At 38.5% G+C, this 27,358-nt stretch overlaps 1 protein-coding gene across 1 annotated transcript; it reads right to left on the bottom strand.

Moving 5' to 3' along the window:
- Positions 1 to 316: 316 nt before the first annotated feature.
- ZC3H15 (zinc finger CCCH-type containing 15) lies at positions 317 to 24,809 on the bottom strand. Its single transcript, XM_066345885.1, has 10 exons — positions 24,592 to 24,809; positions 14,885 to 14,986; positions 10,195 to 10,306; positions 9,354 to 9,506; positions 8,833 to 8,924; positions 7,261 to 7,443; positions 4,750 to 4,896; positions 4,487 to 4,588; positions 3,617 to 3,740; positions 317 to 1,132 (listed from the first exon to the last, which is right to left on the bottom strand). The coding sequence occupies exons 1-10, from the start codon at positions 24,664 to 24,666 to the stop codon at positions 942 to 944; spliced, it is 1,281 nt and encodes a 426-aa protein (XP_066201982.1). The 5' UTR covers positions 24,667 to 24,809; the 3' UTR covers positions 317 to 941.
- Between the last annotated feature and the right edge of the window lie 2,549 nt (positions 24,810 to 27,358).

The raw sequence follows: 27,358 nt of genomic DNA, 5'->3' as shown, positions 1-27,358 counted from the left end.
CACCACCATAAAGCGCCACCAGGATGCTTAAGTAGTATTTGGTTAAACTGTGGGTGATATTTAATTAGGTTGATGATCGATCAATTCGGGAATTATCCTTTCATATAACATAACCTATAGTATCTTTTTGAGACTAACTGTGGTGCTAAACTCACAGTAGTACTGTCAGTACTCTATGTAGTTACATCACCAGCATTAAGAGAACTCTTTAAATGTCTGTGCCTTCTGTGATAGTTAACTATAATAAATATAGTTAGAATCCTCAAGATAGAAATACTAAAAATCTTTCATAGAAAAAAAAAGGCTCATATTTGGATTTTAGTGTATGATGGTCTTTATTTACAACTTTATTGGCAAAAAAGAAAAGGGGTAAGTTTAAAACAGTTTATCACAGGGCATTGCAGCTGATCCTGTCAGATTAAAGAAGTTTCACTTTAAATGTCCATTTAAGTGTCCAAAGACATACAACACTGAATCTGCATATGCAGTTTCCTTTATGAAGTACAGCACTTGTATTTTAGGCAGTCTTTTAGACATATAAATACAAAAGAAATAAAATCACCCATTAAAAACTGCATTAAATAAAGGGTATTTTTAAATTTAAATTTATGCTGTCCTTATAGTAAACATATGCCCAATGAAGATCAAAAGCTGGAAAAGCAATAACACTTCCTACTTGAATAGACAGTTACAACAACCATTTTCTGCAATGACCATATTTTCAATTTATCATGAACTACTCTGAACTTACTATGAGATGTAGCCAAAGTCAGAAGACAAGATGTAAGGAGAATATTCTTTCTGGAGGAGAGGAAGCCCTCCAAAATCAGCATGAAAAATAAATCATTCTGTTGAAGAATTCTAGGTGGAAAAAAAAAATTAATGTAGTCAATTCTGATTCATGCTGAGCTGGTTTAATTTTTTCACTGATTTTTTTGGTGTCATTCTTCTAAATCAAGTGTGTTTAATTCTTCTTCTAGTTCATCCAAATCTTCCCCGGTAAAAAGATTTTCATCAACAGGAACAGCATCGATGATCCCATTTTCTTGTCCCTCCTCTTTGGTGTCTTCTTCTAAATCACTTCTTTCACCATTTTCAGCCCTACCTCCAGAAGCTTCACTTAATTTGTTTTCTAAAAGTAAAAGTTGAAATCATAAGGCACAGAAACAGAAAGCACTGTTCCATTAGTAACCGACAGTCACAGACTGGTACTACATTTCCCCACTTTCCAGGAAAGCCTTGCCTAAGATTACTCCAATAAGAACTGACTTCATTTCTGGGCTTATTTATACCAATTACCTACACCTGCAGAAAATGTCTTTCACTTTAAATATCTGACTGCTTAATAGTTCATACCTTTGAGGGCAAGACTTTGTGTTCCCCACCTGACCTAGCAGTTAGGTTTTTAAACAGTCAATATCCACATATTTTGTCTGAAGAAACGGTTATGGAATCAAAAATGTTTATGATATAAGTAGCTTTTGGTTTTGCAAATAGTAATTAAATCAACTAGTTGTAGTGCTACAAATGAGTATGAATCCAGAAACATTTCATCAAGTCATCAAATTGTGAAAAAGGAGCACAAGGCCATGCAGCTACTTTACCATAGAGGATGTAAATGAGAAAACAAAAATGCTGTCTTTCCTTGTTCAGTAATAGCAACGTTCACACAAAGACAATTTTTAATAGTCTAATTTATAAATATTTAAAAAATATTCTACTTTTTTTTCTCATAGCAAATGTACCAAATTTACTACTCAAGGCATACACTGACATAAACTGTGGAAACAATCCTTATTTCCAAACACACCTAGTCAGACTTCCCACCATTTTCATTCTTAACTAAACTCTCTATTTTTATTTCTAGATCTGTGATGGCGAACCTTTTTATAAAAACCACCCACTTTTGCAGTGCAGATCAACATGGTCCCTCCCGCCCACTAGTGGGCGGTCCAGCTTTCATGGTGGAAGGTAGCAGAGCAACCAAATGGCGCCATGATTGGCCCACCACGAAAGCTGGACCGCCCACTAGTGGGCGGGAGGGACCATGTTGATCTGCACTGCAAAAGTGGGTGGTTTTTATAAAAAGGTTCGCCATCACGGATCTAGATCTTGCTTCTGTAACTAATATTCATCTTCAACTTTTTTACTTTTTAAAAATGATATATTTTAAAGACAGAGAGAGGCAAGCAAAGGAGAAAAACGGGAAAAAGAAAAGAGAAATGGGAGAAGGGGAAAGGAGAGAGGGAGAAAGAGAAGCATTCATTTGTTGTTCCACTTAGTTGTGCATTTATTAGTCATTTCCTGTATTTGCCCTGACCTGGATCAAACCAACATCCTTAGAGTCCTGGGATTATGCTACCAACTAAGCTAACCGGCCAGATCCACACCTTCACTTTTTTCTCCTCTCCCAGATCCCTTTTCTCTGGCCTACAGCTATACCGTGTTTCCTCATGTATAAGGCACACCATTTTCCAAAAAATTTGGGGTAAAAAAACTGGGTGCATCTTATACAGTGGTTGTAGTTTTTTTTACTTGCATTTCCCACTTTTTCGTACTTATTTTTGCGCTCTTTATTGTAGACAACTTGACACCAGCAGGAAGAGCGAAGAAACCAACTATAGGAGAAGTTTGTACCTGGGTGAAAAGATCCTGCAATAATATCAAGATTGAGACCGTTGTCAAGTCATTTAAGAAGTGTGGCATTTCAAATGCCATAGATGGAACTGAGAATGAGGCAATATATGAAGACAGTGATTTGTCATCAGACACAGATGAGGATAAGCTAATGGATGGGAGTTTTGACAGTGATGAAGAGTTGTATGAATTTTATGATGAAAACTTGAGTTCAGTAACTTTATGCAATACTTTTCAAATTTTGGGCCCCCAAATTAAGGTTTGTCTTATACATGGGAAAATACGGTACTTAAGATTTTTCATTTTCTATAAAGCCTCTTCTCATAACCATGTCTCCCTGTAAGTACAGACCATGAGTGAGTGGTATGTACTCATTTTTCTCCTCATTCCTCATATTCTTGCAGTCCTGATGAACTCTGGAACCCTATTTCTAAACTTCTTCCCTAACTGCAACTAAAGAACTATTTCCAATTCACTCTATTTGATTTTTCCAAACTCTTCTTAATTTTTCTGTCCTTCTCAGTCTTTCCCAAGCTCTTCCTCTTTTGATTACTCTAAACACTGATGTTTGCAGTGTGCTCCACAATGTTTTCATCCTATTATTACACTTGGGTGAATTCATTCTCTCAGCTATATGACTTTCAAACATTTTCCTCCTGCCAATGTCCCCATACAGTGTCATAGACAATGCCACTTTTGATAACCAAAATATCTGTATCTCATGAGGTCCCAAACTGAACTCATTAGCTCCAAACTCATTTTTGAAACCCTTCTAGTTTCAGTTAATGGCTTCAATAACCTCCCAGACACCCATTTCTATCGCCTCCACTATTCACTAGTTTTACATGCACTCAAATCACACACTTATATTACCCGTCTGCTGCCTATAGGCATCTATCTAAGTTTGCCAAGCCTGGTCTAACCCCCTTTAGACAGCTTATTAGTCCTAAGAAAATGACACAAAAGTTAGCATACTTACCATCTTTTTCTGAAGTATATGTGCTGAATCTTTCAAGACTGGCTACTGTAATACCTGTCTCATCTACATCCCTTGGGATGTACAGGCTTAAATCTATGTCATTAATGCTCACTGAATCATCAACCTTTAAAAATACATAGAAGAAAAAATTGTTACTAACAAGAACGATTTTCATAAATTACTTGCCCTTTACTTTGGACATTTACCTTAATGAAACAAATTACTACTGTTGAGTGAAAACAAATGATTGACAACTGTCAAAATTTACTCTTTTCTAAACTTCTTGAAAAAATAGCAATGCCATACTTGAAGTTTCTCCCTCTGACTTCACATTCTTACACACGGAATATGATATTATCTTTCAATTGGCAAGACAGAAGTCAGAATTTTATAAACATACAAAAAAAGGCCAGCTCTCTGCTATTATTACTACATTTGCCTATAACCAAACAATTCTGCTTTTCTCTCCTGCTTCCTACTCTGTACTTTTCTATTTAGTTTCTCTGTTCCATAATAATTTTAGTATAAAATATTAAACAAAATGAGTTTTTTTACAGGAAGAATAAAATACATACTTTTTACAGGTAATGCATATAAGCACTTAACTATATAAACAGGCACTGCTTTAAGTGCTTTAAAGAAAATATAAATTTAGAAACTCATTTGATTCTCACAAGTACCCTGTGACTAAGGGATTATCCTATGTCTACATTATGGATGAAGGGGGAGGCTTAGAGCATAGGTAATTTCCCAGGTACAAGTCAGGATTTGAACTCAGGCCCAGAGTTGACACTTAACCAAGCTGCTTTACTGTCACTCTCAATTCTCTATCTTAATCAACATGAGATGAGGTGTCAAACTTTCTCTTACCTCATCAACACCTGTTTCCTGGATATAGCGGGTATCATCTGCTTCTTCATCATCATCATTAACCAGTTCAGGACGAAATTCAAACACTTCACGACCACTGATCTATTCAGATATAAAAACATATCAACTCAGGAATTAAAATATTTCCTGGTTACTGATTTTAGACATACATACACATGATTAAATAAGGATAAAACCTCACATGATGCAGAAATTATAAAATGAAATAATAAAGAATCTATTTGGGTGCATTTGAAACATACCACTAATGCTTTCCCTGCTTTGAAATCTGCTTTTCTTCTTTCCATATCTTGCTCAAGTTTATCAATCTTTTCTTGTCTTTTTCTTTTCTTCCATGCAAGGAAAGATTCTAGAGTAATTTTGGTAACATTCGGACCTAGGGCAGAACGCTGCAAATATAAGAGAGTCAATTTTTTTCCCTAAGTCACCTCTAATAGTGTTTAGTAGTTTTCTCTTAATGCAATTAAGTCCTTGTTACGAAGACATTAAATTTAAAGCAAACTGATTTATTTTATTTATTTATTTATTTATTTTTTGTATTTTTCCGAAGCTGGAAACGGGGAGAGACAGACAGACTCCCGCATGCGCCCGACCGGGATCCACCCTGCACGCCCACCAGGGGGCGATGCTCTGCCCCTCCGGGGCGTCGCTCTGCAGCGACCAGAGCCACTCTAGCGCCTGGGGCAGAGGCCAAGGAGCCATCCCCAGCGCCCGGGCCATCTTTGCTCCAATGGAGCCTTGGCTGCGGGAGGGGAAGAGAGAGACAGAGAGGAAGGAGGGGGTGGGGGTGGAGAAGCAAATGGGCGCTTCTCCTATGTGCCCTGGCCGGGAATCGAACCCGGGTCCCCCGCATGCCAGGCCGACGCTCTACCGCTGAGCCAACCGGCCAGGGCCCAAACTGATTTATTTTTATTTTACAAGGTAATGAGCAAAACAGGTGTCCAGAGATTAACATTTCTAAATAAAATATATTACTATGAATGACATATCCTTTCAAAACTGAAGATGAGTAAAACTCGCCATGAGAAATTATAATATGTCAACTGCTGAAAACAATAAATATGAGAAGCACCATGAGAATATCCAAGTTTCATTTGTGTTCCTCAGTAGACAAGAAAAGAAGCAAGCAAAAAATACCACCTGCTCCTAAGGGCCAATAATCAAGTAATAAACACAGAGAAAAAGAATACTTGATGACTGTCTGCCAGATATTCATAGTTAATGCTTTATACCTATAAGCTAACACACTGATCTCCACAAGTAAACAGAGGGTGATGGGAAACTTACCAAAGGATAACAATTAATCTGCAGTGGAATCAGAACACAAACAATCCTGAATGTACCTGACTCTAACATCTACCTTTTCCTATTAGTTTAAGTGCGAGACATCACACAACATGTACACTTAAGAACAAAAGTATAAAACCCCAACATTAGACATTTACATAATATATTTAAATTATTCAAGATATGGCAAAATAAATATAGTTTAAAATGTACAATCCTAAATCTAGTATTTCCAATAATTTCAACATTTCTGTGTCACACTCAAAGTCATATCTGCTAACTCATCGAACAAAATTCTTTTGTGCTAAGCCAGGGATGAGCAGTTGAAGATTATTTTCACTAAGATCCATTTTCCTTTTGAGTGCAGAGATAATAAAATATGTAACCAAAAAACTGCAGTGAAGGTATCTCCTTCTATATGACTTTTTTTTTTTTAATTCAGTGAGAGGAGGAGAGGCAGAGATGGACTCCTGCATGCACCCTGACCAGGATTCACCTAGCAAGCCCCCTGGAGGGCAATGCTCTGCCCCACTGTTCAGCAACTGAGCTCTTCTTAACACCCAAGGCAGAGGCCAAGGAGCCATGCTCAGTGCCTGGGGCCAACTTGCTCTAATTGAGCCATGGCTGTAGGAGATGGAGGAAAAAAAGAAGAGGTAGAGAGAGAGAGAGAGACAGAGAGAGAGAGGGGCAGGCAGGGAGAGGGGGAGGGGGTGGAGAAACAGATGGGTGCTTCTTCTGTGTGCCCTGACTGGGAATCAAACCCAGGACAACCACAAGCCAGGCCAATGCTCTACTACTGAGCCAACTGGCCAGGGCCTATACAATGTTAATAAATAATAAAATGGTGGAAAAATAAGACACCAGGGGAAAGAAACATCTAAAATTTCAAGTTCAATCAATCTGAATACTAAGCATTTCAATGAGCAGATAAACTAGTATATCAATCTATAGAAAGAACTCATTTGATAAGCCAGCAGGCCGTACTTAAAAACTGTTTCATAATCCTAAAGTTAATGTCTTTTTTTTTAAAGTGAGAGAAAGAGAGGTGGTGGGGAGAGGGAGAGGGGGAGGGGGAAGGGGGAGAGAGGGGAGAGAGAGAGAGAAAGAGAGAGCGAGAGCGAGAGAGAGAGAGAGAGAGAGAGAGAGAGAGAGAAAGGACAGATAGGGATAGACAAGACACAAGGGAGAGCCACCAACTCCATATTCAAGCTGGTGAGTCCGCAGTCAAGCTGGCAACCTCAGGGTTTTAAACCTGGGTCCTCAGCATCCCAGGCCGACACTATCCACTGCACGGTCAGGCCTAAAATTAGTGTCTTAATTGGCTTATGATTATAGGTAGGTTTACATTTTAGACATATAAAAGAAATCACTTTTTCCCTTTCTTAATAATATGCTATTGCCCCCAAGTGGTAAATATTAAATTTCACAATAAATACTTTTTCTTTTTATGGTAAGATTCTAGTTACCTCTCTTTCAATTAGATCTTCTAATGAAATTTCATCTTCCTTCTCTTCTTTCTTTTTATCTTTCTTCAATACAAATCCAGGAGGAAGTGCATGACGATACATGCAAACATCACCCCCTCCAGGGCATACCCAAAACCAGCCATATTTGTTGTTTTCAATAGCTTCCAGGAAATGCTTGCACACCTACAGAGACAATATGATTCACAAGCAGTGGCTCAGTGTAGTTCATTTCCAAGGTAAATGCTTAAGTATGTGGAACAAGCATATTCTTATTCACATCCTTAGGTGAACTCATTGTGTATAGATCCTTCTTTGTGCAGAAATGTTTATATAATACTTAATAGTAACTTCTCAGAGAGCATCTATATAAAATTTGTCTTTGACACTGTTCTAAGTTCTGAATTATACAAAAAGACTAGCCTGGGTTTAGCCTTTGTAAATTTAATCTGAAAAATCTGGTTTTTAAATAAGAGAATATATAAATGTCTATTAAAAAAATAAAACCAATAATTTTGTTTTTGTTCAACCTAAAAACTAATCATATGCAGTAATGATATAAACACTATTTAAGTTATTTGAAATTATAGGTAATTTCTTATATTTAAGAAGGGTACAAGGTATAAAAGGAACAAAACAGTGACCCTTCAAAACATGAATAGGTGCAAGATGCAATTGTACTGAAGCCTCAAGTTAACAAATACAAAGGAAAAATTAACTCATGAACATTTCTTTCCTGAAGAAATACAAGACGTAATAAAACTAGCACTTAGAATTTTTATTCATGTACGTTATGCATTATCCAATAAAAATTTGGTGTTGTCCTGGAGGACAGCTGTGATTGGCTCCAGCCACCCGCAACCATGAACAGGAGCGGTAGGAAATGAATGGATTGTAATACATGAGAATGTTTTATTTTTTAAGGTTATTTCTTTTTATTAAAGATTTGTCTATGAGCCAGATGCAGCCATCAAAAGAGCCATATCTGGCTCGTGAGCCATAGGTTCCCGACCCCTGTTCTAGCACAAGCTAAGTTTTTTGCTGTAACTGCACTAGAGACAGATACTGTGAACATGAACGGAGGATCTGAGAAATAAGGCACCAAAAAGTTTTAAAAGTACATTTCCTGAAATCATAGAGCCATTACCTACCAAAAACTCACTCTGCAATTCATATGTAACAGTATTTTCACCATTGTGATTTAACATCTCCCTACCATTAAAACAGAATAAATTATTAAGTGAATTAGTTTAGCAGTTCTGCCTCCATTCACTTTGCACAAAAAATAAGGAATTCTCATCTGAATATGTCACTGTGTTCATCCATATTTGAGAAAGATCACCTCAAAAAATGACAGTTGGAAGACTTCAGTCATAGGGTTTTCCAAGGGTGCTTTTGAACAAGAATTTAATTCGTATAGCTTACACTTGTAAATTCCAAAAACAAAGCTCAATACACCTCATCTTTATGAAAACATTCAATAACTTGAATAATTCCATACAAAAAAGCAGCAAATATCCTGCCACATAATTGTCCCTAATGGTAAATACCACTCAATTCAAAAAAAGGACATACTATTTGAGTTTTTGGTTTTTTCTTTTCCGCCTCACCGTGCTTCTTGTTCACTACTTCTTCTAGTTTTTTCTCATCCCAATTATCCATAGTATCTAAATAAAAGAGAAATGAAGACTAAACACTCTATTTTTATGTGCTGTTCGTAAAACACAGAGTGTTTTAGGAAAGTGGTATTATAAGACTCATGACTTAATATTTTCTTTAAAACATCAAAGGTAGGAATAAACAATGTTGTGAAATTACTGAACAAAATCCTTTGCAGTCTAGGCAAATGAGAAGGTAATAGTATAAGAAAGGTGAAAGACAAATCTAAAATAAGTCACTTGTTTTTAAACACCTTCATTTATTTAATCAAGGGTATAATATAGCAAATTCAGATTTTATGAAAACCAAGAACAATTACTCTTCACAAATAGCCTACTAAGACTGAAACACTCTTCAAATAGTAAATATCTTAGTATTTACAATAACCTAAAAGTCAGAGACATTTATCTTTCAGAAAATGTTTTTTTATAAAATACCTTTTTCAAGTTCTTCATCTCTTGCATCAATGTAAACACTTCGCTTTTCACACTTTCTCTCCAGAGTGAGGTCATGAGAGAACTTACACTTATCTCCTTTAGTACACTGTCCTTGCTTGAAGAATGCACATACCACAGATTTGGGATCTGCACCTGTCAAATGGCATATAGTATTTGTATTTCAATCTGCCAGAATTTGGGTCTTACTACCCTAGGTTTGCCTTGTATACTACCAAAGATTGAATATTATAAATCAATATTATAAATCAATTTAACAGACTGTCTAAATCAGGGGTCCCCAAACTGCGGCCCCCTAAGGCCATTTATCTGGCCCCTGCCGCAATTCCGGAATGGGCACCTCTTTTATTGGTGGTCAGTGAGAGAAGCATAGTTCCCATTGAAATACTGGTCAGTTTGTTGATTTAAATTTACTTGTTCTTTATTTTAAATATTGTATTTGTTCCCATTTTGTTTTTTTACTTTAAAATAAGATATATGCAGTGTGCATAGGGATTTATTCATAGTTTTTTTTATAGTCCAGCCCTCCAATGGTCTGAGGGACAGTGAACTGGCCCCTGTTTAAAAAGTTTGAGGACCCCTGGTCTAAATTCTTAATTTTGCTGTAAGTTGAGGGGGGCTGGAGTTATACCTGTCCAATGACAATACTGTGTACATATGTAGAAAAATCGTAAGAAAGTCACTGATATAGATAATCCTAAGGGAGTATCATTTTCATAGCAAATATAATCAGCTTATAATTTGAATATATATCAAAACATTACAAATTTTTAAACATGAATCACATTTGATAAAAATAACACTTCTGAAATTAAAATTTTACCTTTACTGATTTTCTGAGCAGCAACTACAGGCTTGAACAGTTCATTTAGCTCTTGCAATTCTTTCTTCTTGTCATCTTTCTTCAACTTCTTTTCCGCTTCACTTTGTGCTATCTATAATATTCCCAGGTATAACATAAAAATTTGTTTTCATATAATTTTTTTCATTATACAATATATATAACACTAACATAACAAAGGCATTTGCATTTTTTATATGTATATAGTCCTTACCTCTGAATACCAGTATCACGAAGGCCTTTCAGTATATATTTAATGGTGTGGTTAAACTTGTAAACAAAATTGCTAAGTCTTGTGGCAATTACTTAAAAAAATATAAAATCTATAAATGGTACCATGCCAAGTTAAAAGCATATTCAAAAGCTTAGAGCCATAAGCATTTATTAAGCATTTGCTACATGCCCAGCAAGAAAAATCTATGACTTTCTTCTTGTAACAAAAACCCACTCCCGAGAAACACATGGGCACTTTTTGAAGATCAGAGATGCAAACTTTCTGAAATGCACAGTCCCACACAATAAAGAACTGTATCACCCCAAATACCTGAAGTACCCTTGTGGAAAAACACTGGGCCAAGTCAGTGTGGGAGATTAAACAAAACAAAACAAATATTACATATGACATAGTTTCAGGCATACAATTTACATACCTAATATGATTAGAGGATTCATCCAAATATTTATATGTCAGGTCCTATGTTAGATGACAGGGAATACAAGGATGAAAAGACAAAGATGCTTATTTAAAGAAGCTCAGAATCTAGTGGGAAGACATGTCAACAACTGTAACATAATACACAGTGCTCTGGCAACAAGAAATTCCTATATGCCTAAGAAAATGAGATTCACCTAGTGGGCAAGAAAAGGAGTGCAGAAAGAGCCAGTTGAAGCAAAGATAGAGGAAGAGTAGAAACAGGCATTAGAAATATCACAAAGTTTGGACTTTCTCAGTAAGGTGACAGAGTAAGATTCAAAGGTTTAAAGTAAGCCCGTGACCCAGCAGATTGATATAAAGATCATGATGGCAAGTTTGTGGAGTGGACTAGAAGAAACTCAAGAATGCGTAGAAGGAAAATTAGGAGGCTAATGGAATTGCAATAGGCAAGAAAGCATAAAAGCTTAAAATACGCACTGGTAATTCTTTCATGTAACACAGGGATGGAAAAGAGGTGAGAGAGAGAGCGAGCGAGAGAGAGAGCACACATGCTCTTAAGGAGGTAGAACTGATAGGACTAATTGTCTGGACATGGAATACAAAGGAGAGGGAGAAAGCAGGATTATTCATATGTATGCTTAGTGCTGTTAAAATAGGGAATACAGGAGGAACAGGTTTCAGGGTAGATAGTGGAGATAAGCTCAGTTTTAGACATACTTATGAGATGTTTACAGAGCATAGGTGGAGCAGACAAGGCAGCTGAACATGGATCTTGATGCCTAGAGTGGACTGCTTTGAGATCAAGATTTTAGAAACAGCAGCTTACACAGGTAACTGATGAGCACTTTGGGTGTATATGAGGTTACTCAAATACAGCTTAAAAAACGATGAGCAGAAGATAGTTCCCTGAAGAACAGCAATGTTACACGAGCCTAAAGAATCTAAGAAGTCCATGAAAAGGATCAAGAACCATCAAAGAAATAGGTAGAAATCCAGGACAAAAATGTATTCAAGGAAGAGGCAATTTTAAGAAGGTAATGGCCAAAGGCTAGAATAAGATGAAAACACTTTCCAATGCCTGACTCTGACCATGTGGTGGATGTATTTAAACAGAAAAATGGGGAAAAAATTTAAGCCACTTTACTTTTAACAAAAGTATCCTTTGCTCTTTAGGCTCATCTCAAACATTTGTAGGGCCCAGAGGAAGAGTAGAGTGGAGACCCATAGACCATTTTTGTAAATATTTGTAAGTTAGGAATAAAATTAATGTTAAATACAACATGTTTGTACCCCTACTTGACACATATACCGTATGACATGGAAGGACAGGTTCAAATTTAAAATGCTTAAGTTCAAAGGAGTTTAGCACTGGAGCATGCCTATAAAACAAGAATCTACCCCTGGCGTCTCCTCTTCCCATCCTGAGTTTCACCCTCCCCCGAGCAGGAAGGTGGGAGGCGCAGGGGAGGACATGGCTCGAATCCAGACTCTGTTCCCACTGCTAGCACACATCCTCCCTTTGACTACTTCAGGCAGACTGGCAGCACAGAACACACGATGATGGACCTAGGGTCACACATATGCTTTGTAGGCCCTGAGCTGTGTAGAGACGGCTGGTGTGCAGTCTGGGTGGGCACACACCCCTAGCACCACTAACTCCTTGCCTCGGAGAAGAGCTATATCTGGAAGTAACAGAGTAGGATCAACCTCTGTAGTCAGGGCCTGTGGAAGGGCACCTTTTGCCCAGGTTTGACAGCAGGACTACGCTCTTTTCCAATGTTGAATATTGTAAGAATTAGGTACCTCCTGTTTGCAGATAAAAGCCCAGGTAAGGTACCCAAGAAACTAAAAAAAAAAATTATAATACTGAATGTACTATCAAACCTAATTATCACCACACATTATATGGCTTCCTTGGGTCTATGACATCTGAAATTACAAGTCAACATACTTCCCACCAGAAGAAAAAATAGGGGGAGAAGGAACAGGATTGAATAAAGGAAGAAAGTGAATTCTTTCTACATATCTATATTATGAATAAAGATTTTTATTATGTTCTCATTTACCACCATAGGAACCCTGCCGTTTCACTATATAAAAGGCAGAATCACTAGATAATTTAAGATCCTATAACAAAAAAAAGACAGAGGAATTCATACCCAAGTTGACCTGACTCCAAGGTTTGACAAACATTTTTACTAAACTAGGTGTGAAAGATCAATAGTTTTTGGATCTAGAATTAAGCTGTGTAAGAGAAAAAGTGTTGAAGGCATAAATTTGTAAACAGCATGAATAAGAAAAATTTGTTTTAGATAGGGTTAATAATTTCTCAAATATGTATTCTCATATTAAAAAAAAGTATTTCCAAAAGTTAAGGAAAAGGAGATAGTGTAGTGACAAAAGTACTTTTAAAAATAAAGTGAAAGACCTAAAATGCCTAAAGAAAATGGGGCTAAATTTTTTTAAATAAGTCGCAAATGAATAAAATAATTTCAAACTTCATACAGAATAAATGCATAAGAAAAGCCAAGGAAAATAGAAAAGAATAACATTTTTGGGGAAAGGACATGCCTTAGCAGCCAAAAGAATATGTGACTAGGCTACTTTAATCAAAATCAATGTGATGCTTGGTTAAGTGGTAGATAATAAATAGAACAGAAAAAAGAACCCAGAAAAAGATCCTAACATATGTGAGGCTTTAATAAGTCAATAGCGGTACTTCAATTCAGTGGGATAAATTATTCTGGTATAAGCGGCTATTTATTTGAAAGAATAAATTTAGCGACATAAACTTTTATGACAAATTATAAACTGAAAATAATTAGAAAAGAATCTAGGAAAAACACGAATAATCAAGTGGCAGGGGCACCTTTTAACCATATAAGTTAAATATATCTGACAATACAAAAACTAAAAATTGTGTCCAGCAAAATGTTATAGAAACCTCACAGACTGTGATGCAGACAAAAGGTGTCCCATAAATTGACAAAACAAAGAAAAGAAGCTAAGAATTTGAATAGGCAAATCAGAGAAGCACAGATCTACATACTCAGCAAGCATATGAAGATACTTAAACTTACTAGAAGTGAGGGTAACAAATGAAAAATGAGGTCTTACTTTACACTTATCAGACTGGAAACTTTATTTATTTATTTTTTTTGTATTTTTCTGAAGTTGGAAACGGGGAGGCAGTCAGACAGACTCCCAGATGGGCCGACCGGGATCCACCCGGCATGCCCACCAGGGGGCGATGCTCTGCCTATTTAGGGCATCGCTCTGTTGCGACCAGAGCCATTCTAGTGCCTGAGGCAGAGGCCACGGAGCCATCCTCAGCACCCGGGCCAACTTTGTTCCAATGGAGCCTCGGCTGCGGGAGGGGAAGAGAGAGACGGAGAGGAAGGAGAGGGGGAGGGGTGGAGAAGCAGATGGGCGCTTTTCCTGTGTGCCCTGGCCAGGAATCGAACCTGGGACTCCTGCACGCCAGGCCGATGCTCTACCACTGCGCCAACCGGCCATGGGCCTGGAAACTTTAGAAAGAAATTTAGTACCTGTAACTTATGCACTGCAAATAAAAACGTGAATCTCTATGGAAAGGCAAATTTCTTAAAATTAGAAATCTATTTCCCTTGATGTAGAAATGTGCCACCAAATAATTTATGCCACAGAAAGAAAAGCACAAGTGTATGTAAGAACACACATTCAAGGATATTTCTAGTAGAACTAACTTCTTAAAGCCAGAAAGCTGGAAACAAAGTGGTCACTTATAAAAGCAGTGAAATGGATGAATACAGGACACCCACGACACTGTGGAATAATATGCAACTATTAGAATAATTTAAGAGCTAAATCAAAATGGTTGCAGGAATACCTAAGAGGTATTGATAAGGAACAGAGGCAAGATGCAGAAAATTTTGTAGAGCAGGATTCCAATTTGAAATATAATACCAAATATTTTTATCTGTAAGAGATATTGTATTACATCCAAATGAAGAAACTGCAGAAATTTACGTTCTTTACCTGACGTGGATTTTGCTGACCAAATTTAACTTGATGAGTGACAGCCTTGATAAACTTCTGTTGCTTTGCTCCTTTCTTATTCTTTAGACCAAAAGTTTTGTCCTAGATGAGAAAGAATATAAATATATTTTAGCAATTTATATTAATTTTATATTTTCATTCATACTTAAAAATCATTCTTTCATTTACTTATTGATAAGAAAATTATTCTTTCTTATGCTATACAGAGGCAAACCATTAAAACATCAAGTCAAAACAACATTAAACCTCAAATCATCACCCCAGGGTTCTTTATAATTCCATACATATTTACAACTATCATCATTCAATCTGTTACTCTATGATGCTTTTTCCAGTGTATTTTGGAATATCAGTTCTACAGGATGAGCAGAGTTGCTACATCAGAGTAAGTCTTACCGTCAAATAAGTTTAGGAAAATGCTTGGTTAACAGGGTTTTTAATTCTAAGCAGAAGATAGTTTGAAGCCTTTACTAGAGGAAATACAATAGGCAGCAACTTTAAAAATTATGCTACCTCAGAATGCATTTTTCTCATGGGATCCTGAAGGATTATGCATTATTGAACACAATTATGGAGATAGTGCATATAAAGATACATTAAATTCTGGACTGAGTTTTGGGGTATCATTATCCTCTGAAAACAATTTAAAGAACTTGACTTGGGGTGGTGAACATCCAATATATTGTACAGATGATGTGTTACAGAATTATGCACCTGAAACCTGTTTGTTACATAGGTCACTCCAATAAATTCAATTTAAATAATCAATATATGGTGACTAATTTTTTATATCAATAATTATAGACCTAGTTCATTTTTAATATTCCTCTGAATTAATATCCAATTTCCTGTTTAGACACATTTGGGTTCTACCAATTTTTTTGCTTTATAAAAAGTCATGTTATGAAGAACACTACTGTGTATGATTTGAAAATTCATGCAAATCTTAAATATGTTTAACGTACAGATGAGGAAATAAAAGTATAAAAGGAAAAAAAAAATTAAAAAGCCCTGGCCAGATAGCTAGGATGGTTGAGCAGTGGTTTTCAACTGCTGGTCTGTGGACAGGTGCCAGTCTGTGAAAGTTAATTACCCTGAGGTTGTATGAAGACTATAGTCTACAATCCCTGGGTCTATAATCTTCATACAACCTCAGTCTGGTTAACTCTTTTGTGGACCAGCACCAGGTGAAGTAGATCAGAGCACTGTTCCAAAATGCAAAGGTTGTCATTTTGATCCTTAGTCAGGACACCTACAGGAACAGACTGATGTTTCTATCTGACTCTCTCTAAAATCAGTAAATATTTTTTTTTAAAAAAAAAGAAAAAAAGAAAAAAAATTAAAGAACTCAAACTACTGCCCTGGCTGGGCAGCTCAATTGGTTAGAGCGCTGTCCTGATACACCCAAGTTGTGGGTTCAATCCCCCGTCAGGGCACATGTAGGAATCGACCAGTGGATGCACAGCTAGGTAGAACAACAAAACGATGTTTCTCTCTCTCTCTCTCAAATCAATAAATAAATTTTTAAAAAATTAAAGAACTCAAACTACTAAGAAGCTGTTGATAAAATAAAAATATTAAAGTATACCTAATTAAAAAGCAACATGTTACTTAAGCCTGGAATACTAATATAGTAATCTGGGAAAACCATTAATATAATAGCAGTTAACACTTATGCAATGCTCATTATGTGTAAGGCACTCAGTTTGATCTTTGGTTATCCATATTTAATAAGAATACAGTGCAAAAACAGACACCAGGACACGTCTGTGTGTATGTGTCTAGGGACTATAAAGTTTTAACAGCATTCCCTCAAAATTCATGTCTACCTGTAATCTCAGAATGTGATTTTACCTGGAAAGAGGTCTTTGCAGATACAGCAAGTTAAGATGAGACCACCCTGATTATGTGGGGCCCTAAATCTACTGACTGATATCTCTGTAAGAAGAGGAAAGGACACAGACACAGCGCGAAGGCAATTGAAGAAAGAGGCAGAGAGACCAGAATTACTGTATAGTAGCTGGAAGCCAAGAAGCGCCACGACTGCGGAAGATCCAGAAACCAGGAAGAGGCAAGGAAACCTCTTTCCTAGAGCCTGCAGAGGAAGCAGGCCCTGCCTACACCCTGATTTCAGGTGTCTAGTCTCCATCCACATCTGTGTGAGAGTAAATCTTCGTTAGGTTGCCCAGTCTGTGGTAAATTGTTACAGCAGCCCTGGGAAACTAATGCAGCAGGCTTGACTAGTGAGCTTCACTAGTGAATGGGTGGCAACAGTGTCAGGAAGCCACTAAATACTGTGTCTGAAGTCTTTTTTTCCTGTGTTTTTGAAGAATCCTCTAGCTGGGAGAGCAATAAACCTGACTAAGAGGACTAGACGGGAACAGGTGGGAGATGGTGTCTCTTAGTTTATCACAGACTCCTTAGTAGCCATTTTCAGGCTCATATTTTAACTTCTCCCTACCAATTTGTGCCTCGATTCCAGAAGCAGGGAGGCCTCTTGATTTATCCCCCTAACCCCGTTTCTTGCAGAGGTAATCATGTGGCTGAGGGGTGGTAGATAAGAACTATCAGTTACTCCTACACTTTGAATGCCTTGTTTTCAGTTTCTTGCCTCTGGATTACCTACTCTCCCATTAATGAACTTGTCCAAAATTTTGCAGAGCAAATCCACTTGTTTCTCAGTGGCATGGTCCTAGGTGGGCACTTAGACCTGATTGTGGTGCTCTACCGAACCAGATATCAACTCATATACCCACTATCAATTTTTGTAAGTTGTGGTTCAAAATTAATTATGTCTCCTAATTTCAGAACAGAGTTTGTACATTTTTCTTTTTCTCTTGTTTATGCGTAGGTTCAGAAAGAAAAGAGAGGCAAAGGGTCTTGACTTCTGAAAGTAACCTAAGATCACTGAGAGGCATTTAGTCTGAAATAAATTGTCTATTTTATAGTTTTTACTTTGGTGTCATTTGTAAGGGAAGTTACAGGGTAATAGGAAGATGTCTTATAGGCACAAAATATCTGAACAAGCTGGAAATGAAAACAGTATTGATAGGATTAGCATTTAAAAACTTCCAACACTGCATAATTTTGCACTACCTCAAAACCAATAAAATAGATCCTTTTAATGTTCTTAAGATCACAAAGAGGGTTTTACTTCTAAGAGTGCTGCTCATTGGGAAGTATCTTTTTATTCATCACAACTATATTTATCCATATAAAAAAAACTTCTCCCTACTTAAATGTTTATCTCATGTTTTGATACCCCATCATATCACAAAATTCTACATGAATTTTCTGTGGCCTACACATATGAAAAAGGGCAGAACTCAGCACATACAAGCTGAAATTCTCTGCACTGAGTTTTTTTTTTAAGGCTGGCTTCCCTTGTTTTTATGACCTTAACACTTAAACCAATTAGAAAATATAATCAAGGTTAATGTGACATAGCGATTTAATTGTATGCAGCAACAAGATGTGAAATGTCATTTTTTTTTTTTTTTACAAAAACTAAATTGTCCCACGGGGGTTGGGTGCACCGTGAGTAGGGAGGTGGATAACTTTAGATAAAAATATCACCAGGATCAAAGTACAAAAGCATCTACATCTATAACTTGCCAGAGAAGAGTATAACTGGGGTCAACCCATGCCCCTACTGTAACTACAGAGAAGGAGGAAACTATCAAGATAGATACTGATACATGAAGAGTTAGGAATAAAAGTACTTCAAGGGGACCTGGCCAGCAAGAAAAGAACTCAAGACAACAGAAGATGTGTATACGATCCAGATTCCAGAAGAACAAGTTTTTAAGTACAATATATTGTTTTAGCACTTAATTAACCAATCTAAAGAGATACTGAGTAAACAGAGTTCTGAAAGGCTCTAGAGCTCAGAAATTACTTTTTCCAGAGATAAGGGATCCTATTATCTAGTAGAAACTACATAAATTCCGAAATATATATTTTATCAAATCCTCTAAACAATGATATATTTATCACACTGTAAATGTATACATTAATGTTCATAAATGTTCAATTCTTTTAAAGTATCACTGTTAATAAGGGACAGCTGGTATAGTATGATGCTCAAGAGCATAAGCTCTGGAGTCAGACTGCCCCCGTTCTAACCCCATACAGAACTGAGCAAATTACCTTCTTTACCAGTTTGCTGAACTGTAAAGTTGGTCTCATACCAACACCTTAAGATTGTTTTGAGAGTTAAAAGATTTACTACAAAGAGACAATATAGAGGTTAATGGCCAGATATCCTGGGTTTGAAACCTTGCCTAGTCACTTGCAACCTTAGTAACCTTGGGCAAGTTATTTAACTTCTGTGCCTGTTTCCTCATTTTAAAAATGGCAATAATATTTATCCCAGTGAGAGAATTAAAGGAGCTGTGTAGTTATCACTTATAGATGGCTTGTTTCTCTCCTCTCCGTTACCCCAAACATTGAGAACCGTGTCTGGACCATGAAGCGTTAAATGATATCTGAATCAAGGTATATTTGACTCCAAGCAAAGACCTTGCTCTTAGAAAAAACTGCTTCCCAGAAAAACCTAGTTAGGTTACTGTGTCAGTTGGTAGACAAAAGTTTTCTGAATACCACACTGTGGACCTGGGATACCAACAATATCTCTTGAAAAAAGGATGGTTTGGCCTGGCCTATGGTAGTGCAGTGGATAAAGTGTAGACCTGGAACGCTGAGGTCGCCAGTTCAAAACCCCAGGCTTGCCTGGTCAAGTCACATACGGGAGTTGATAGCTACCTGCTCCTTCCCCTTCTCTCTAAAAATGAATAGATAAGTAAATAATCTAACATATATATGTGTATACACACACACACACACACACACACACGATGGTTTGCAATTTGGAATACTTCAAAAGGGCTTTCTCCCTTTTTCTTTAGTTTAGGACAGACTTTACATAAACTTAACCTAGATTTGGGGGAACAAGGAATGTGAGGTGGGAAGAGGTGACAAGCAATCCCAGGTCATGGGTAAGATGAAACTAGGGACATAATTAAGATCCCAAAGGTTAGGTTATAAGGAAGGAACAGTGTGTGTTTTTCAGATTTGAAAATTTGAATACAAAGGAGTTTAGAAAACAGGCAGTTAATTCTAAGAAAAGAACAGCTCCCTGAAGCTGCATGAACCTTACACTCAGTGAATTCTAGATTTCACTTAAAACTACACCCCCTTCCTCTAGTAATCCTGCTTATTTTAAAGGCCAACCTCCACTCCTTAAATAAGATGTTTGAAAAAAGAAAGGGGCAGGAAGGCAGGTCAATACTGACTAGTGCTCGAAGATAACTGGAGTCTACCTTTTGGGAAAGTAGGGTATGTGGAGGCTAGTGCTGTTTTACCTGCTTAGCACCCTCGTCCCACACATTATTTAATGTATTTTTGTAGTTTATTCATGCAACGGACATCCTATAACTGCTTACCCAGCTTCAAGTGATCAACAGTTCGGTCTGAGTTTTTCATTACCACCAATTATTTCTCTTCCTGCATCCTTTACACACCATATTCCATCTCTATAGGTCTCTACATATTACAACTCCCTTGCTGCTACAAATCCTTTGCTGGACATATTCTATTTGCTTGCGTTTTAAACCCAAAGATTAATTCCCCCCTTTCCATGATCAAACGTTCCATTTTTTAAAGCTGACTTCAATTTATTAAATTTTAGCTCAAAGTAAAGCAAATGGTATATGCCTGTTGGGCAAACAAGTGTGTTAGGCTTCCTCGCTTGTACTTTCCCTGACTGGTGCATGAGCAAGGGGCAGTATCACGTGTAGGTTTATGTAAGGCTGCAGGTGCTTGCCCTCAGGGCGCCAGACTGTAGATTGCAGATGCCTGCGCCATTGGGAGGGGCCATTTTTTGCTGTTTGCCAGAGAAGCCCTCCTCCCTCCATTTCTGTTTGCTCATCAGCCGAGAGAGAGAGAGAGAGAGAGAGAGAGAGAGAGAGAGAGAGAGAAAGAGAAGCAGTTTTCCCTGTCTGCTTGCTTGTCAGTCCTTGCGAAACTCTAATAAATGGAATGGCCCACCGTTTTTCAGCTCCACTGTTCCTTTACCATCTGCCTGAATCCAATGTGAACCTGCAAGGCCACAATCACCGGCCTTACAATGACATTTGGGACAACTGCATGAACATCTAATAAAACCACAATGCTTTTTGGTATGTTCATTTCAGAAGAAAAACACATTAATTCAAATAAATTCATGAAATTTTAGGGAGTTTAAAGAGGAAAAGAAAAAAATGCAAACAACATAAACAATTTTTCAATCAACAAAAAACAAGCACTGCATAGATAATTCAGGTCACTCTGATCATTTCCTGCAACTAGTTCTTAATTATGATATGAATAACAGTTGTCATTCATTGCATACTATATGATTCCTTAAATGTCATCTCACTTAACCTATAGCTCTGTAATACAGAAATTAGCTCCTTTTTATTGAGGAGAAACTGTGGTTTAGACAGGTCAAGTAACATGCCTAAAACTACAGGGTTTAAAATATGGGACTCAAACCCAGGTCTACCTGACCCCAAAGCTGGCACTTTTTTCTTTATATTATGCTGCCTCTCATGTCTATTTTTACTTATTCCTTTAGAGTTCCCCAAAACTTGTTGTTGTTTTTTTTCTACAGTAAGTGCCTATGGTGGTGGCAGTGGAAGCAACAGAGGTACAGAAGAGGGGACAAGAATATAGGGAAATCAGTTATTTTAAAGTCTATTCAAAAGTGCTTCTTAGGCCCTGGCCAGTTGGCTCAGCGGAAGAGCATCAGCCCAGTGTGTGGAAGTCCCAGGTTCAGTTCCTGGTCAGGGCACACAGGAGAAGTGACCATCTGCTTCTGAACCCCTCCCTTCCCCTCCTGCAGCCATGGCTCAAATGGTTTGATCAAGTTGGCCCAGGGTGCTGAGGATGGCTCCATGCTTCTCCTCAGGTGCTAAAACAGCTGGGCTGCTGAGCAATGGAGCAGCAGCCTGGATAGGCAAAGCATTGCTTGGTAGGGGGCTTGTCAGGGAGCCTGTCTGTCTGCCTCACCACCACTAACCTAATAAAAAATAAAAACAAACAAACAAAAACTACTTTTTAAAAGCGTATATTCTACTTAATTATTAATTTTGAACAATTTATAATCTCAGGTCATATTACCGTAAAACTGCAACAAAATAACCATATCTGAATAAGTATTAGTCTTTAAAAGTCTAAATAGACTATAAAGAAACACTTTTCCAAGAAAATTATGATAGAGATCAATAACTAGTATCAATAACCAGAATGAACCTGGTTTCAAAAATGTTCATTAAGAGTTTGTCATAAAATATATTTTACTTTAACTTTTATGCCCCTTGCATTAGCCATTGAGACATGCTAGGAATTGGATTTATTTTTTTTATTTTTTTTTTTGGCGTGCAACATGCACGTGAGGGAAAGAGAGAAAGGGACATTTACAGACAGATGGGATATGATAAAAAACTTTCATGTACAATTTCTTAAAACAAAAACACCAGTCCTACCAATTTAAAGTGAAAAAAAAAAAGATTGTATATACAGTAGGTCACATTACTATGGTTGCTTACTGTGTTTTCAGTTACCCATGCTTAACTACAGTCCAAATATATTAAATAGAAAAATTCCAGAAATAAATAATTCATTAAGTTTTAAACTGTGTGCTGGTCCAGTGGCACGATGAAATCTCCTACCCTCCCACTCGGGATGTCCATTATCCCTTTATGTGGCGTATTCACAGTGAATACACTACCTACCCGTCACTTAGTAGCCAGCTAGGGCAGGTTATGAGATAGGTTATCAGAGAGAGACCACGTTCACATGATTTTTATTACAGTACATTGTTATAATTGTTCTATTTTATTATTGTTCATTTCTTATTGTACCTATTTTGTAAATTAAACTTCAACATAAGTATGTACATATGGGGAAAAAACACAGTATATACAGAAAGATTTGGTATCAGGCATCCAATGAGAGTTGTGTAAGTATCCTCTTGTGATGAGCAGGAACTAATGTAGTTAAAGCTCAACAATAATCAAGTATACTTTAAATTGTCACAGAATATTTAGTTTCACACGTATATGGGATTTTACTTTGCCGTGATGGTCAGTCATGTTAACTCAAACTCAGTAAAGGAAAACGCCATCCCTAAAATGCCCTGGTTTAGTTAGCAATAAATGCCGTAAGATCACCATCCCCAGAGATCTACCTAAATGCCAGCAGTGGCTATGCTAGGTCATGACAGTTCTAATGAGTACAAATTGGCAATAAGATTATAGGTGCCGCGCTGGCGGTTAGCTCAGTTACAGCATGGTCCTGAAACACCAACCAAGGTTGGGGGTTTTGATCCCTACTCCGGTTAAGGGCACATACTGGAAGTGAGGAATGAATGCCCAACTAAGTGGGACAACAAATGAATGCTTCCCTTTCTTTTTCTTTCTCTCCCTTCCTCCGTTTCTCTAAAACGATAAAATAAATAATTTAAAAAATAAGGAGTACAGGTGCTGCTTCAGATTTGGAACTTGGCCCAAATTAGTAGAACTCTTCCTAAGTGTATTAATTAAGTGAAATCAGAATTCCTAAGCATATTAATTAAGTGAAATCAGAATTTATCATTTATAAACATTTCATTTCAAAATACCTGAAATGCATTTTGGTCATGTTCTAATAAAAAGTAACTATTCTACAAAAGGCATTATTCAGATACACTTTATACAAAAATATGGTCACTGCTTTTTCAGTTACATCCAAACCATATGAAGAACTATTGATTTTAATTATGAGAAGGAGTAATAGCAGGAATGGAGGGAAAAATGCCTCGTTGGGGAATATGTGACATGTTTATGGAATCTTAACTATGGTTCACTTTCTTAGGGAATCTCATTAATACAGTTGTTGGTAGACAAGTATTTAAAACATTTACAAATGTCAAATGCGTTCCTTGGCAATTTAAGGGCTACAGGCGCAATGCACTAAAACCAACACATATAAAACAAATCCAGATTCGGCACTTAACACAGTTAGTGACACTGAAACCTAATCCCTCTTACAAGCGTCATTCCATATTATTAATGCAAAATATATGTAGCAAGCGCCATGTAGCACAGGGTGGGCTGCCACCTGAAAGAAGCCTCCATTTTTTACGAAACTTGGAGCACTTTAGAAATGAATCGAAAAAGCCACAAAATATTAATTTGTTAGCTCGAAAGAAGTTAACCACTACTTCTAGGTGATGGATGATAAGGAAAATAAGGAGCACAAAGGCTCGTCAGGAACCGGCCTTCCTACTAGTCTTGCTCGAGTCCGTCTAGCGTTATGATCTTAAACACAAGTCCAGAAACATCTGCAACTTTGAGAACCACCGCAGGATAAGACCCTGCAGCAGGCACGGGGTGAGCGAGGGGGAGGTGCGGCTTCGTACCGGGGTCGGAGAAGGAAGGCGTGAGAGGAGCAGTGGCTTGGCACGGGGGCGCCAGCAGCGTCACTATAGCGATGAGACGCAGCGAGCGTCACCAGGGGGCTGAAGGAGGGGCAGTGGCACATACAGAGACGAAGGGAGGGACACATGGCCCCGGAAAACGCAAGCAGGACCCCGGGAAGGGGGAACGCGGTGACTGCCTCCCCGAGGGCTCGCAGCCCGAGTGGGGGAGGGGACGGGTACTCACTTCGATAATCTTCTCCTTTTTTTTTTGCTCCGCCTTTTTGCTGCCCCCGGCCTGAGCCTGTTTTTTGGGGGGCATTGCGGAAGCAGGTGGCACCGGCCAGACTTAGGCGCAGCTGAACACCGTCAGGGTTTCTGGCCCCGCGGCAGCAGGAGGAGGAAGACGCGGGAGCCGTCGCCGCCGCCGCCGCACCGCACGGAAAGTGAGGCGTTCACTCGCCGCCGAAACGCGGCCTTTGCGACAGGTCGGCGCGGCAGAGCATTGTGGGTAGGTAAGACCCGCTCCCGGAAGCGGAGCTGCGCGTGCGTTTCTGTCCAGGTCGGGGGCCGGGATAGTACGTGGGAAAAGGACTGCGCGTAACACGTGACGTCGTTCACCCACCCAACTCTCCCTCGTTTGAGGCAAGCCTAAGGGTGAACCCGCGCGAACGGGTCTTGTCCTCCTCCGTCCGTGTTCTTTTTCGCTGAGGATAGGACTGTTTTTGTCCATCTGCGCTTCAGGTGGGGGTTTGTCTGCGGGTGGGTTCGTGGTCCCTGTACCATTCTGAGTCACCACCGAGCAGCCCCAGCAACTCAGGACTGGATAGACGGCCAGGGTTCCCTGTGACCTTCTTCCCGTGCCGAGTGGGCCGGTCCGGACCGGGTCTGCCGGCGTGCACGTGCAGCTTGCTTCCAGTTCCTGGGGAAGTTTTTGAAGAAATGAAAAGCGTTTCTTTTTATTTGAAGAGTGCCGCCCAGAAGAGTCACTTGAACTCCTTTGACGTACTATAAATATATATATATATATATATATATATATATATATATATATATATATATATATATATATATATATATATATATATATATATAGTTATTTTCAGATTTCAGGAAAGTGTCTAAACGCTTCCAAAATCCGCTTTATAGGGTGAAATTCACTAAACCTGGTTTGAAGGTGGAGAGCGCCTCTCAACAGCTTTCATTGAGTGCTGGATAAGTCCAGAAACTGCGTGACAGGTTTCACACATCACTTCATGTAGTTGCCATAGCGACACTGAGGGAGGCAAGCGTTTCACTGTGACCATTTCATAGATGAAGCACAGAAAGGAGGTGAGATGTCCAAGGTCGTGGTAAACGTTAAGCCAGGAATGCCAACTTTGGCAGTCTGACTTCCAAGTCTAAATGCCAATCTCTAATATTACAAAACTAGATGATCCTATTTGAAAGGTATTTTATAAATAAATGGAGCCCGTTAATATTTGTACAAAAATACTGTCTTTTAAAAATCTCCTAACAGTGGACCCAATTTCATACCTCTTAACTCCCTTCTCCATCTGACCTTTGCTTTTACTTTTGGCCTGAACATGTGATTCGGGTTGAGAAAAAAGATCTTCCTTTCCTCAAATGGAAAGCATTCATTTCTAAATACAGTACCTGCTCTGATAGTCCTCCCCCCTCAGTCATTTCTTCAGAGATTAGAAAGAAGCCTCACTCAGTGAATTCACTGTTTTTTGAAATGAGAATTGCTTGTTTGTGGTCTCTCCAAATAGCAAATGGAAGCAAAGTTAGGAATTCTATAACCTTTTCTCTACTCCTAGCTCTGTTGGTTAGAGCATCCTTGGGATAGGCAAAGGTTGTGGGTTTGCACTCCATTCAGGGCACAGAGAGGAACAGGCTGATGTTTTTCTCTTCCTCTCTCTAAATAATAATAATAAGATAAAATTTAAAAATAAATAAAAATACAAAAAAATTCTCTGATCCTTTACAAAAAAGTTTAATGGTGTAGTGTAAGGGTTACAAATTCAAATAGTGAAATGTCCTCCAGCCTTCACACCCTGAGGTAAATGCTTACCATGAAAGAGCTGGGGAAAAAAATGCTGAATCTAGTTGATTTGGTAGGACAGGCTGTGGATTTTCTGCATTTAATATAGTCCATTTCATAACTATGTTTTTAGAAGACATCAGAATATATTTCTTGGACCTTAATCACTAGGCAACAGGAGATTTGGTATTGAAATAGGAATTCTTTTTTTTTTTTTTTGCCTCTTAGCATCCAAAGGTCCTTACTATAGTTAACAATACAGTGTGTCTATAAAGTCATGGTTCACTTTTTTTTTTTTTTTGTATTTTTCTGAAGCTGGAAATGGGGAGAGACAATCAGACAGACTCCCGCATGCACCCGACCGGGATCCACCCAGCACGCCCCCCAGGGGCATGCTCTGCCCACCAGGGGGCGATGCTCTGCCCCTCAGGGGCATCGCTCTGCTGTGACCAAAGCCACTCTAGCGCCTGGGGCAGAGGCCAAGGAGCCATCCCCAGCACCCGGGCCATCTTTGCTCCAATGCAGCCTTGGCTGCGGGAGGGGAAGAGAGAGACAGAGAGGAAGGAGGGGGGGGGGGTGGAGAAGCAAATGGGCACTTCTCTTATGTGCCCTGGCCGGAAATCGAACCCGGGTCCCCTGCACACCAGGCCGACGCTCTACCGCTGCATGGTTCACTTTTGACCAGTCACAGGAAAGCAACAAAAGACGATAGAAATGTGAAATCTGCACCAAATAAAAGGAAAACCCTCTCAGTTTCTGTAGGATGATGTGGCAGCATGTGCGCATGTGCAGATGATGACGTAACACCGTGTATACAGCGGAGCAGCCCATGGCCATGCCAGTCGAGATGTGGACGGTACAGAGGAAAGTTCAGTGTGTTCTGTGGCTCGCTAAATTCGAATCCGTGACCAAAGTGCAATGTGAATATCGGTGCGTTTATAACGAAGTGCCACCACATAGGAATAACATT

Source organism: Saccopteryx leptura, chromosome 7 (assembly GCF_036850995.1).
Source record: "Saccopteryx leptura isolate mSacLep1 chromosome 7, mSacLep1_pri_phased_curated, whole genome shotgun sequence".
NCBI classification, from domain to species: domain Eukaryota; kingdom Metazoa; phylum Chordata; class Mammalia; order Chiroptera; family Emballonuridae; genus Saccopteryx; species Saccopteryx leptura.
Note: the sequence above shows the minus strand (reverse complement) of the source record. Positions and strands in the feature narration are given on the sequence as shown.

Bases quoted from the DNA above. Each gene is read 5' to 3' on its own strand.
- ZC3H15 (XM_066345885.1), bottom strand. From the start codon at position 24,666: ATGCCCCCCAAAAAACAGGCTCAGGCCGGGGGCAGCAAAAAGGCGGAG. The intron at 7,444-8,832 runs GTATGTCCTTTT...TTGTCTCTGTAG, and splicing joins AAAAACCAAAAACTCAAATA to GTGTGCAAGCATTTCCTGGA. The intron at 4,897-7,260 runs GTAACTAGAATC...TTATATTTGCAG, and splicing joins AAGATCTAATTGAAAGAGAG to CGTTCTGCCCTAGGTCCGAA.